Source organism: Macadamia integrifolia, chromosome 3 (assembly GCF_013358625.1).
Source record: "Macadamia integrifolia cultivar HAES 741 chromosome 3, SCU_Mint_v3, whole genome shotgun sequence".
Classification (NCBI taxonomy): Eukaryota; Viridiplantae; Streptophyta; class Magnoliopsida; order Proteales; family Proteaceae; genus Macadamia; species Macadamia integrifolia.
The window spans coordinates 382,511-396,904 of record NC_056559.1 but is presented as its reverse complement, the minus strand read 5'-3'; the positions used below and the strand labels follow the sequence as shown (position 1 = coordinate 396,904).

The following is a 14,394-nucleotide window of genomic DNA, read 5'->3' as shown; positions in this document are numbered from 1 at the left end:
CCCTTCATTCCTCTAAACTAGTTCCCGCCGGTCCAATTGCTTTCCAAATTCTCTAAATTCCATTCGAACCACCCTCTCTACCCGGCTAACCTATATAATTCAACCCATTCATTCTCAGCCTTACCCAACCCGATCACTATCACTAACCCGTCTACCATTTCTTCCATCTTGCCCGACCCCTGCTCCGCTCCATTAAACCTGACCCATCACCCATATCCACCTTCTCCTTGACCCGTTTCCTCCACCCCCCTTCAGCTGCGTGAGGCTTCTGTCGTCTTGTTGATTACCTTTGGCCATGACTTTGCCGCTAGCCCTTGTGTTCTGATCCCCCTGGTTCTTTCCTGCCTAAAATCTCGCTCGCCGGATTAGCCGCCTTGGAAGACGCCATCACCACCTTATTGTCACCTCCCTCGTTTGCCTGCCACTGGTCTCTGATGCTAATATTGCTAATGCTCCATCTTCTCCTATCATTCAATTGGCCACCTCTAGCCACGCCAGGACCTCTCTTCCAGCACCTATACTCTCGCTTGGCCTCCCACTAGGCCCTGATGATGTCTCAACAGCTCCTTTGCCTCTCACGCCTTAAAAGGCATCATCTCTAACTCCATTCTACCTGGCCAATACTATGAAGATGATGGACGCTTCTGCTGCTGCCCCTCATTCTATGAAGGCCAGCCCTACCTAGGATGAAAAAGGCTACTGTGGCCACTGGTGCTCCCCACCATGGCCCCCTGTATACCATTGATACATGCCTCGACTCTGACACTTACCACCTGATTGCTACTTCCCCTTCTGGGAATTATGATCTGCAGGCCCTCCCCTGCCTATTGACTGAAGATTCTCCTCCGCACTCCAAGTCCGAACTGGCTCCTCCAATCCCCTCTAGAAACATTACTGCTAGCCACAAGGTCATGTCTACCCTTCCCCGCCCCAAGGGTCATACCACCCCCATTCCTGTTAATGTACGATGTCTTATATTCCGTCACAGTTTAATCCAGGGAGTTTTGATGCAGCGCCTCGACAGGTAGGATGGCGGTCCCACTAACCGATTAGCGGTCCGTGGGGGTTGCAAGGGGGGTAGGAGGCCCCCCTGCATAGTAGGGGCGCCCCCCTCTCGAATTTTTTATTTGAGGGCAATTCTGTACTTTCCAAATTAGGGTTTTTCGCTATATATTTGTAGCGAGGGTTTCTTTCTCTGTAATGCAAGCAATACTGAGAGGTGTAAGGGACGAGCGCTGTAACCCTATTCTCCATTGATAGTGAAGCAGAATCTCATCTCACCGGGGACGTAGGCAATCTTTCCGAACCTCGTAAATCTGTGTGCATTGCTTGTTCTTGTTTTTTCCATTATCTTTTGCATAGTTTTAGGGTTGCGTTTCTACAATTCCCTCCCCCCTTAAAGGGTATTCCTGTCGACTAAATCACAAATCTAGTCCTTCCTCCTTTTCAGTTGAGTCTCGGCTACCCTCTCATTCTCACTCCAAATGATCCCTTGGACTATCTGGAACGTCAAAGGTGTCAATTCTTCTGCCAAACATTCTTCCATTCGCTCCCACATTAAATCATCCAAGGCAGTTGTTTGCTGCCTCCTTAAAACCCATTTTCTTGAAGCCAATGCCCCTCGCATCATTGCATCCATTGATCCTTGGTCATATATCACAACTACCCCCACTCCCCTAATGGTTGCATCTGGATCCTTTGGAACCCTCACCTTATTCACATCTCCCATATTGCCTCTTCCTCCCAAGTCATCAATTTCTCCTTCTCCCCTCCCTTGGGCTCCCCCCTTTCCTTCTTCTCTGCTGTCTATGCTCTTAACCGAGCCCCTGACAGACTCCCTCTGTGGTCAGACCTCCTCTCCTCCCTCCCCTGGGGTATCAGAGGAGATTTCAACATGGTTTGAGCTTGTCATGAGAAACTTGGAGGTGCCCTTATTGACAACCCCTCTTGGTGCCCCTATTGACAACCCCTCCTCTGACTCCTTCAACGAGTGCATTAAGGATATAAGGATGGATGATCTTAGGTGGTCTGGTTTCAAATTCACCTGGCACAATCGCCGTAGTGGATCTGATAGGGTGGCCTGCAAGCTTAACTGCCTTCTTGTCAATGAAACTTGGCTCACCTCCTTTCCCTCCTCTCACGCCAGTTTTGATCTCCCCGGCACCTCTGATCACTCTCCCATCTGCCTCTTCGTTCAGCCCCATATCTCCTTTGGTCCCAAACCTTTCAAATTTTGACATGTAGACCCTCCATGAGGGATTTCTACCCTTGGTTAGGGATACCTAGGCCATCCCCACCACTGTCTCCTCTTCTCATCTCATTGCTTCTGCCAAAAAGCTCAAGAATGTGAAAGCGGCTCTCAAAGCCTGAAACTCTGCCACTTTTTGCAACTTCTCTACTCAGGTCGCCACTTGCCACGAGAAACTTGATCTCATCCAATCCAAGCTTTAGCGTGACCCTCTCAATTCTTCCCTAGCTGCCGATGAAAAATTGGTAGCTTTAGACCTCTCCTTCCGCATTGCCTAGGAAGAATCTTTCCTCCATTAGAAATCCAGGATCAAATGGCTTGAGCTTGGTGATTCCAATTCGGCATACTTCCACCGCTCCCTAAAAGCCCGAACCAAAGCCAATTCTATCCTTAAGTTCGTCTCGCGCTCCAGTCGGGTGCTTCTCTCCCCTAATAATATCAAAGTTGAAGCTGTCTCCTTCAAAGATCTCTTCCATCCCCTCCACATCATCCTCTCCCATGCTCCCCAACATCCTTAACAAATCCATCCCTAATCACCTCTTGCCATCCCTTCAAGCCATTCCCTCGGACGATGAGATCCTTTTTATTGTCCTTCATCACAAATCTGATAAAGCTCCTGGCCCTGATGGCTTTAGCATGGGCTTCTTCTCCACTTGCTGGCATATCATCCATGACGATCTCATCTTCACCATCTGTAGCTTCTTCCTCAACCCCTCCCGAATTTTTGGCATCAATCACTCTTTCCTCTGCCTCATCCCCAAGGAGGCAGCCTAATGCATATCTGACTTCAAGCCCATCTCCCTTCGCAATCTTCTCTATAAATTCATTGCCAAGATCCTCGCCTACCGGATTCAAAAGGTCATTGACTCCCTTGTCAGTCCAAATCAATCTGCTTTCATTGCTGTAAGTATTTCTGATAACATCATCCTTTGCCATGAGATCGTCAGAGGCTTTAATTGTGAAACCCACTCTCCTGCAGCCCTCCTAAAGATTGACTTTCATAAGGCGTTTGATTCTTTCCAGTGGGATTTCATCTCCAAAGTCCTTCAAATGTCTTCCCCCCCCCCTCTTTTGTCCACTGGATTCTCTTGCATCTCCACCCCCCGCTTCTCTATCCTCAATGGCAGCCCTACGGGCTACTTCTCCGCGGTGGGCATCAAACAGGGGTGTCCTCTCTCCCCCTTCCTCTTCTGTCTGGCTCTTGAAGTCCTCTCTCGCTCGATCCAATCCTCCACTGATCAACATCTTATCTCCCCATCCTCAAATGTAAAGCTCTCAAGCTTACCCACCTCGCTTTTGCAGATGATCTCATGATCGTCTCTAAAGCTGACCTAGCATCCATCACCAACATCATGGCCTCCCTTCACCTTTTCGAGTCCCTTTCAGGTTTGAAAATTAATCTCCTCAAATCTAACCTCTTCCTTTTAGGTGTTTCTGATGTCCGTCAAGCCCAACTCCTTGCCATCTCTGGTTTCTCATTGGGAACCCTCCCTGTCAGATACCTCGGCCTCCTTTTTCTTTCCTCTCGGCTCTCCTCCCACCATTGCTCCCCCATCCTTGTCTCCATCAGAAAAAGGCTCCAACTTTGGAAAGGCAAGCACCTCTCATACGTTGGTCGCCTTATCCTTATCCAATCTGTCCTCCAATCCCTCTACCTTTATTGGTCTGGAATCTTCTGTCTCCTGGCTTCCATCTCCAAAGCCATTGACTCTCTTCTCTGTGCCTTCCTTTGGAAAGGCACTGACACCACCAGATTCCTTCACCCTATAAGGTTTGCCGACCTAAGGCTAAAGGTGGTTTGGGCCTTCACAAAATCAAGGATGTTAACTCCGCTGCAATCCTTAAGCTCATCTGGAAGATTGTCTCCAAACAGCGCAGCATCTGGGTCTCTTGGGCTTATTTTGTTCCCCTCAAATCTGATTCCCTTTGGACTACTCCCCTTCCCCCTGATGCTTCATGGATCTAGCGATGCATCCTCAATTCCAAACCCCTTGCCCTTCCTGTCATATCCTGTACTATTGGCAATGGCTCCCACACCTCGCATGGTTTGACCCTTGGCATCCCGCAGGTATCCTTCTTCCCTTGGTCTCTCTTAGAATCATCTTCTCCTCTGGCTCGACCAGATCCGCCACCATCGCCTCCATCCTCTCCCCCTGTGGTTGGTTCCCTTCATTTTTCCCTCCTCCCCTAGCAGATCTCTAGTCCTCCCTTCCTCCCATTCCCCCTGGCTATCGAGGATTGCATGATATTGTTAATTAGGTGCCCTCGTCCTCGGGCCTTTTCTCCTCTGCCTCTGCCTGAAAGTTTATCCGCTCTAAAGACCCTTTTATTCCTTAGCGCAATATCGTCTGGTTTAAAGGGCACATCCCTCGTCATAGCTTCACCACCTGGCAAGCCCTCTCCCATTGCCTCCCTACGCAGTCTTTCCTCAATCACCGCCACATTCAAGTCCCTACCTCCTGTTGTTTGTGTTGGAATGGAACTGAAGATGTTGATCATCTTTTCTTCTCCTACCCCTTCTCTACTTCCATCTGGAAGGTCCTTGATCATGCTAGCCCTCCAACCATCCCATCCTCCCCTTTTCCCGTGAATGGATTTGGGTAGACATGACCCATAGTGGCTCCTCCATTTGTGACGCAGTCAGAAAGCTCGTCTTTTGCGCCACCATCTACCACCTTTGGATGGAACGTAACCTTCATAAATGGACCCCCAACTCCCGTTCCTTCGAAGGGATTTAGAAAGCCATCTACTTTAACGTTTCTTCCAAGCTCAGATTTCTCTGTCACCTCCCGGTTTGTGACACCCCAAAGAACAGGCTCATTGCTGTCTCCTGGGGTCTCCACTGCTCTATCACCTCTCCCCCCCAATTGTTGTCTCCCCTAGTTAGCTAGTTTTAGGACTTTCTGCCTCCCCCTCTTTCCGAGGGATTTGTTCCTCTTGGCCCTCCCCCCTTTCTTTCCCCCTTGTATATTCTTCTCCTTAGTAATGAATCATTTATTCATCCAAAAAAAAAAATCTAGTAAAAATCGACAATGAGAGAGAAATACCAAATCTTCAAAAATCAGCAGTTAGAAAGTGTCTATACCTAGATTGAATTGCCCAGTAAGGGTAGTGGGGCACTCCAAATAATATCAAGCTTGATGAAGAACAGTTGAGATAGGAAAATTAGGGTTTTGGGAGAAAACCCTAATTATCAAAGAAGAGGGGAGATTTGATACAGAGACTTGGTAGATGGGGCCACAAGTCTGATCAATCTCCTCAAAAATTCAGCAAAATCTGAGGGAGTCCCAAAAATCGATTTGTTAGGGTTTTGGAAGAAAACCTTTTTTTTTGCACAAAATCGATTTGTGTAGATCTTCAATCTTGTAGATAATGATAAGTCCTTCCAGGTAGCGTATTGATCTTCAGGAGGTAGAGGTGTGTTCTTTAAAGAGAAAGAAACCACACTCCCTAAAAATAAAAGAATAAAAAATCGCAGAGGGTGAAGAACCCTAATTTTCTTGCAAGGGTTGTTGGTGTTTTAGCTCATGAGGTAGGGTATAGGACAGCCACTAGCTGCCCTATGATAGGTTATGGAGAAAAGGTGGGAGAAGATGGAGGCTAACAAAGGTAATGGAAGGGAACGTGATGAAGGTCTGCGATTTCTTGAAGCAGAAGGGCTGGAAACTGAAAACCTATATCAGAAATTAGCCTCTGATACCATGTTAACAGGATGAATGGGAGAATGCTTGTGCGTCCTTAACTGATCACGCAAGCCCTCTATTTATAATATAAAATCATGATAGTCATGCTAGGATTACAAAACAGAAACTATAAAATAATTACAAGTATACTGCCCCATCCAGCCGCCCCACTCTAATTAGGTTCAGTGGAGGGGGAAAACCCCCAATGTGCCCCTGCAGCACACTTATCCTTATTCTAACAGTCTATTCCAGCAAGCCCCTTCCCAAGACAACACAGATTGTTAGAAATTTCACATGGGTTAGAACTGATGACCATGATAGTTATCGCAGTCATTCACTCAGGCATCTTATGCCAACTTATTTCTTCCCCATACATGTTTCTTCCACTGCAACCCCTTCCTGAGGAGACACAAGATACCGACCTACATAAATGTGATTTAACATGATGCACTAGATATATAGTATATCTGGAAGTCTCAGGTTCATAACTGAATTACCTTTTCAAATTCACATTATCTCAGCATTTCGGTGGACAAACAGATACATATAAATAACAGGTTCCTAAGCGTGATGCATGTATAGAAATATCTCAATGGTTTCATGAACTACAATGTTCTATTTGCGGTGAAGTATGATAACAGGTCTAAAGAAATCAGGTGATGTGGCAATAACTCTTTAAGCCAAATCAGTAACACATGCATATGAATGAGGGGGGGGGGGGTTTAGTTTTCATAGACCTACTCATCGAGGAAAATAGGAACATATAAATGAATATTCTAGAAGTTATATAGAGAAATGTAAGAAAAATTAGGGTGGGAACAAACTTTCTCCAAGTCAAATGGACAATAGGGTAGAAACTAGCATTCTACCTGGATTTGCAAATTGACAAACCGAAAAATCTTTCAAGTCTACACGTATCAATAAAGCAGTGGCTTTTTTAAATTGATCATCTGTAGCTCGAGGTATCACGGAATCAACGTTCGTGTGAAGCTGCAAAATGTAGTAAATTTTCTAACGCATCTGAAATTTAAAAGAAATTAAAATTATCAAAACAGAAAGAAAGATGCGTATCTCTTGCCTCCTCGATCTGCCTAATGTCATCAGAATATGGAAGATAGATCATGTGCATTCCAGGTGGCTCAACTTGACCGCTGGAAGTAGCAATCTCATCCTGTGAAATTAATGAAGGTTAGCACATTCTATCAGTCAATAGACACATTTAAAAAGTTAATCAAATTTAACTATAAAAAGAAAAAACAAGTAATATTATTAATCTTCCAAATATTTGCGATTTTGGCTGGACTCTCTTAGATTTTCAAATCAAAAGAATGACAATCGTAATATGTACAGGTAAGCAGCATGCTCAAATGATGGACAAAAAAAGATAAAAATACACAAGAAGAGGATATATAGCTACACAAGGAAACCCCATTACTTTTAATAATAGTAATCCCCGTATTGTTAAATTCAGCATAAGTGAACAACCACAATATTCTGAAGCCAGTATGGCAGAGATGACGAAGGGCTTCCTATTGCAGCAGAGCCGCTTTCATTTCAGTCTCTTATAACTTCTTAAAAAAAAAAAAAAAAAAAAAAACGAATTCATTCATCCATAAATGTGTGAAGAACTGAAGACATACAGGTGTACTGGGGGGGAGAGGAACCAAGAAGTTTGTGAACATAAAACTCACCATATAGACTTATGTTTATTTTATTTTATTTTTTTTGGAGGGGGGGGGGGAGAGAGAATATACAAGGCATTATGCCAAAAGAAAAGCAAAATACAAAGACATCAAAGTACTAGAAAGAGTGGGAGATTCCACGATTCAACAGTAATCCGATTTATGGAGGAATCAACACATCTGAAGGGCACCGAAGGCAGCTTGCTTTTGACATCAAAACAGATGTAGTACCAAATTTGGTGAAAAATGGGAGTTGGAAGTCCATATTTTGAGATTACACTCCGACCAAATGTTGATGGATGGCAGCAGCGAACACAAGTTACCCACTCTGTCACAAACCAATGAACCTTTGAAGGTCATGTCAACACAGATCCACTCACGCTGAAAAGGCAAAACCCTTTTCCTGCGGTGCCAACAACGAGCAAGGACACCAATTCAGATCTTAGAGAAAGGACAGTTGAAGAAGAGAGTTTATCCACATCTTCAATGGCACTCCAGCAAAGGATACAGGAAGGAGAGACAGGGCTATGCATCCACAGGGCTATGCCTCTAGATGCAAATGGACTGCGTTGGAAGGCAGTATGAGATGGCACGCTAGGATGAGATGTTGTGGCGAGGAATGTGAGACTTGAACCAAACCAGGTTGCACCAAGGAACTAGAGAATGTTGAGTTCTTATGAGATCCAAGGCCGACTTCAAACTGAAGAGACCTAAAGGAGAGGCAGTACAAGAAACCAAATCACCTAAACCAGCCAGCTTTCTAGGGCTGCCAAGGAGGGAGGGACCAAATAAGATTCAGCTGGATAGAGGGAGCAGAAAAGGGGGCCAAGCACCACCTGAAATGATGTTAGAGACGATGGCAAGTCTAATTGAACAAGAGTTGCAGATGTGTGTCACCCACCAAATAAAGGAGAATACCGAGGGAATGCCAAGGATCCAGCCAAAGTCTAGTGAAAGAACCATCATCAATCAAAGCAGTAATAGATCCAATGGCAAGAGGTCTGAGAACCATCATCAATCAAAGAACCATCACATGTTGTGTTGTTGTCTGAGTCTCAGAATCTTTCTCCAGACACAGGAGGCATCTGAGGTAAACGGAACTATCTAGATAGAGTCACTGGGGAGATGACTAGAGTAGACCCAGCCAACCCAAATACTTTTCTTCTTGGGAGCTAATCTCAAATCAACTTGAGATTACCAGTTGAGTTACATCTTTTATATGCCTTAGGCCCAAACCTCCCTCCTCTTTGGGAAGGCAAAAGAAGCCCAACTTGATGCGGCTTAATGTTGATTTTGTATAATACAAGGTATATTAGCATACTAAATAATATTAGAAATGAGGGAAAATAAAAAAATAACACTTGGTCACCTTGTTTAAGTGGGCAAGCATGTGGCACTATTGCAACATGTCGGTCACATGTTCAAAACTCGGAAACAGTCTCCTTTGCAAAACAGGGGGAAAGGCTGCGTACACTTGCCCTCCCAAACCTTGCAGTAGAGGGAGCTTTGTTCACTGGGTTGCTCTCACTTCTTCACCTTGTTTGCCTTAAGACGAAGAGGTCCCCTGACCCGTCAAATCTGTCAGTCTAAGGGGCTTAGGCAGCCCTCCAATGCCTTGGTTCGCTATAGCACCATGACAACTATTGCCAATACTATTCTGTGTTGCGTGATCTGTGGCAGGAATAAGACTATAATGAGACCTATCATCCTGCTTGTCCCACGGATGTTACTAATTTCAAAAAGCGGGAAGATATGATCCGGGTGCGCTCCTCTCCTAGCAAAAGTACACTCTTAATCTCCTCTCTGAGACTAGAATGTTAGGGTACAAGCTAGCAGATACCCCTCTTGAGGCTAATGGTGACTTGAGAAGCAAGGATGGTGAACCAAAGGATAGAGGTCGATACCAGAGACTAGTTGGGAAACTCATCTACTTATCTCATACTAGACCTGACATCGCCCATGCAGTCAGTTTAGTGAGTTAGTACATGCATGATCAATACTCTTTTCATATGGAGGTAGTTTTTTGCATTCTCCGCTACTCATACTATTCTCCGTTGATCATATGCATGTGGAGGCATATACAAATGCTAATTGGGTTGGTTCTCAAGATAGTCAACAATCCACTTCAGGATATTGTACTTATGTTGGTGGCAACCTTATCACATGGCATAGCAAAAAGCAGGCAATAGTGGCTCAATCCAGTGTAAGGGCAGAATTTCGGGCTATAGTGCATGGTTTTTGCAAGCTACTTTGGCTTCAGGGACTTCTTTGTGAATTGGTATGCTGATTCCGATGCCTATGATGTTATACTGTGAAGATAAGTTAGCCATCAGCATTGCTCATAACCCCGTTCAGCACGACCACACGAAGCATCTCGGGATTAACAGACACTTCATCAAGGAGAAGCTGGAGCAGGGTCTTATTTGTATTCCTATTGTAAGGTTTGGAGATGAATTCAAAAATGTCCTTACAAAGGGTCTTAGTAGTAAAGTGTTTCATCCAATTTTGTGCAAGTTGGGCATATGTGATATCCATGCACCAACTTGAAGGGAGTTTTGTAATGTGGTTTTATAGGTATAAAGGCAGAATTGTAATTGTACTCATATCTCATTTATTATAAATAGAAGAGGGCTAGTCTCAAGTTAGACACAAATCATAATTCCCAAATTCAACAATGGGGTTATAAACCAACAAACTCTCTTATTGAGCAAAATCACAAGCAGAAGGTTGCGGTCCCTCCCTTCTTGATGTGAGGAAGATCAGAGACTAGCGGGGAAGCTAATTTACCTCTTTTTAACTCACCTAGATATTACCTACGCAGTTGGGGTGGTGAGTTAGTTTATGCATGCTCCAAAGAGTGGGGAATTAGATGTTGTATATGTTTTTTTTTTTTTTTTTTTTTTTTTTTTTTTTTTTTTTTGCTAGCGAAGGGTATCCAGGCCTTTGGCTTGAGTAGTCCCATTTTGACCCCACAACCGCATGGACCAAGTCAAATCAGGGTTGAATGAGAACCGTTCAACTTTCACTGAAAGCAGTGAAGAGCACTAAACACCCACGTGTGAGTGGCCCCAAGGAGATAAGTGGAGTCGAACTCAGAACCACACATCTTGAGGCGAAGGTCCCTTGCCAACTTAGCTTTCCCCTTGGGGTTTATTGGATGTTGTATATCGCATTCTCAGATACTAGAAGTCCACACTAGGAAAAGGAATGTTATATGCCAAGCACAAGCATTTGAGGATATAAGGCTTCACTAATGTTGATTGGGGTAGTTTAGTTTCTGACAGACGGTCTACATTGGGCTATTGACATTGTGGGTGGTAACCTGGTCACATGGAGGAGCAAAAACTTGTCGAGGCTCGATCGAGTGCAAATGCAAAATACAAGGTTGTGGCTCACGGAGCATGTGAGCTCCTATAGTTGAGAAGGTTGGTCTAAGAGTTGGAATTTGATACTTGAGTCGCATAGAATTTGACACTTGAGGCACCTATGCGACTCTATTTGTAATAACAAAGTTGCTATAAGTATAGCTCATAATCCTGTACTAAGGTGGACCAACACTTCATCCAAAAAAAGTTGATGCTGGCCACATATGCACCCCTTTTGTAGGGACAGGCGACCAGTTGGCAGATATATTTACCAAAGGGCTCATCTCTCACTAGTTCAGTACCCATTTGTGCAAGCTGGGGGTAAGGGACTGCTGGGGTACTCACGAATTAAGAAGGGGTACAAATGTTATATGAGTGCCCCAAACTTGACCCCAAAGCTGTCAAATGTATACTCATGGGGTACTCACAAATTGAGAAGGGGTACAAATGTTATCATCCCTATCTTGAAAACTTTTATTTTTCTTATTAAATTTCTTTTTTTTAATCCATTCCATTATTCGTCTCTCAGCAGTCACCTCTTTAAGGGAAGAACAGTATATACGCAAAGAGGTAATTCATTCTGTTCCTTAGTTGTACCACTGTCCTATTTTGATATCTACTATCCCAAGGATGTCTGGGAATCAGAATCAGTGGGAGAAAAAGGTGGAATCAGCACAGAGGGGAGAAAAAAAGGGGGTGAGCTAGGGGTAAGGGACTGCTGGTTTATAGTCGAAACAAGAAAAATTCTGCCAACAGTTTCAGATCCTCATCTTTCAAGTCCGGAAATTATCTATCATCATCTCCCTATTCTCCTACTTTACCATATGACTTGGATCTTACCATTGCTATCCAGAAAGGAAAAACTACCTTGAACTATCTCATTTCCGTGTGTTTCCTATGAGTCCCTCTCCTCCACAAATCTAGCATATTCTGTTGTATCATTTATTCCAATCCCTAGCAATGCCTCAGTGGCCATGGCAGATCCAATGTGGAAGGATGCTTATGCACAAGGAAATCAGGGAATTGGAGCGGAAATGGTACATGGGAGTTGGTGGACCTTCTAGAGGGTCGGAATCCAGTGGAATGTAGACGACTATTTACAGTGAAGTATAATTCAAATGGCACATTTGAGAGGTATAAGCCAGACTAGTGGCAAAGGAGTACAGTTGATATATGGGGTTGCAAACTAGGAAAACTTTGAATCCTGTGTAGCCAATTGAATTTTATACGAGTTCTCTTGTCCTTGACCACTAATCAGGAATAGTTCCTATACCAATTTAAGGTGAAAAATACCTTTCTGCATATTAATCTAGAAGAGTAAGTATATATGCAAACACCTCTAGGATTCAAGTCATCCAAATCTGAAGGCAAGGTATGTAGTCTAGAGGAGGCACTCTATGGCTTGAAACAATCACTAAGAGCTTGGTTCAAATTGTTCAGACAAGCCATGGTAAAAGAAGTATACATCCAAAGCCAGGTAAACCACACATCAACAACAACCATAACCTTATCCCAACTAAATGGGGTCGGCTACATGGATCCAATATGATCAACAAAGTAAAAGAAATATAAGACAAACAAATTGCAACAAGGAAGTAGAAGGCGTTACAAGAGATATGTTTTTAGCAGTAAAAATAGAATAGCATCCCAGGAACATCCCCTACAAGGGGTCGGCTAAGTGGGTCTTTGTCCTTCACATAGGTTTATCCATGGTCATACTAGAATCCAACCCTACAAATTGCATATTTTCCGTACCACTTCGTCAATAGTTATTTTAGGTATGCCCCTACCTCTTCTGGAACTCTCTATATAAATCTGGTCGCTTTTCCTGACTGGGGCATCCATAGGTCTCTGTTGCACATAACTATACAACCTCAACCGGCTCTCATGGAGCTTGTCCACAATCAGAGTGACCCCCCACTTTGTTTCTAATACAATCATTTCTTACTCTATCCCTCCTGGTCTTGCTGCACATCCCATGTAACATCCTCATCTCTGCAGCCCGCAGCTTATTCAAAATATTCTTCTTGACTGCCCAACACTCTGCCCTATAAGTCATAGTTGGTTGTATAGTTGTCCTATAGGATTTTCCTTTGAGTTTAACAAGCATACGTTTGTCACATAAGACTCATGACGCACTTCTCCACTTCATCCATCCCACTTTAATCCTGTGGGACACATCACCCTCTATATTCCCTTCTTTGCTAATGATTGACCCCAAGTATTTAAAATAGTCTCTCTGCGATAGATCCCGGTCAGCCAAATTCACAACCTCATCACCCCTCCTAGCCTGACTAAAGGGACGCATCATATGCGCTATCTTTGTTCTAATTATCATAAAACCTCTTGATTCTATGCTTGGTCTCCAAAGTTCCAATTTAGTATCAATCCCTTCGACGGTCTCATCTATCAGTACAATATCATTTGCAAATAACATACACCACGGTGCCTGACTTGGATGTGTTTAGTTAACTCATCCATAATGAGCCAAAACAGGTAAGGGCTTAAGGAAGATCCTTGATGTAATCCAATTGTAATTGGGAATTCACTACTTTGGCCTTCTGGCATTTTGACACTCATCACCACTCCCTCATACATGTCCTTAATTATATCCACCAAAATATTAGAGCCCCTTCTCTCCCGTAGGACATACCAAATTAATTCTTTGGGTACTTTGTCATAGGCTTTCTCTAGGTTGATAAAGACCATATGGAGGTCCTTTTTGTGATTTCTCTAAACTTCCATAAGCCTCCTTAAGAGGTGGATAGCTTCTGTTGTGGATCTCCCTGGCAGAAAACCAAATTAGTTCTCTGAAATCTCAGTTTCAGGCATTCAGCCCTTAAAGTGTGTTTCAATGATATTTTCCCAAAGTTTCATAATATGTCCCATTAGTTTAATAGCTCTATAGTTATTGAAATCCTGGATATCGCCTTTGTTCTTATAAATCGGGACTATAATACTCCTCCTCCAATCATCCGGCATTTTCTTGTAATCAAAACCTTGTTAAACAGCTTAGTTAGCCAAGAAATCCCGTGAAATCCAAGACATTTCCACACTTCAATTGGGATCTCATCTGGACCAGGTGTTTTACCCACCTTCATCCTTCATAGGGCCACCTTAACTTTGATTTCTCCAACCTGTAAAAGATGTCCTTAGGATTGGTTCGATGCCCATTCCACACCAACCCCCCCCCCACCGCTAGTTCCATCCTATCTGTCGAGGTTTCTCCATTTAGCAATTTGCAAAAATAGTCCCCCCATCACCTCGTAATGTCCTCAACTCGTACAAAAGTACTCTACCTTCCTCACTATTAATACATCTCATGTGGTCCAAATCTCTGCTCATCCTGTCTCTCACTTTAGTGATCCTATAAGTATCCAGGTAAACCACACACTACTTACAAAAATGGCAAAAGT

The 14,394-nt window shown here is 43.7% G+C and overlaps 1 protein-coding gene across 3 annotated transcripts in view; it reads right to left on the bottom strand.

Moving 5' to 3' along the window:
- LOC122074887 (ATP-dependent DNA helicase 2 subunit KU70) overlaps positions 1-14,394 on the bottom strand; it is a 78,243-nt gene that overhangs the window by 12,643 nt on the left and 51,206 nt on the right. For all 3 annotated transcript variants that reach the window (XM_042639872.1, XM_042639874.1, XM_042639873.1), the window contains 2 exons: positions 7,010-7,102; positions 6,801-6,921 (listed from right to left, as the gene is read on the bottom strand). In XM_042639872.1, the coding sequence (XP_042495806.1) occupies positions 6,801-6,921; positions 7,010-7,102 (214 nt within the window). The remainder of the gene's footprint in view (positions 1-6,800; positions 6,922-7,009; positions 7,103-14,394) is intronic.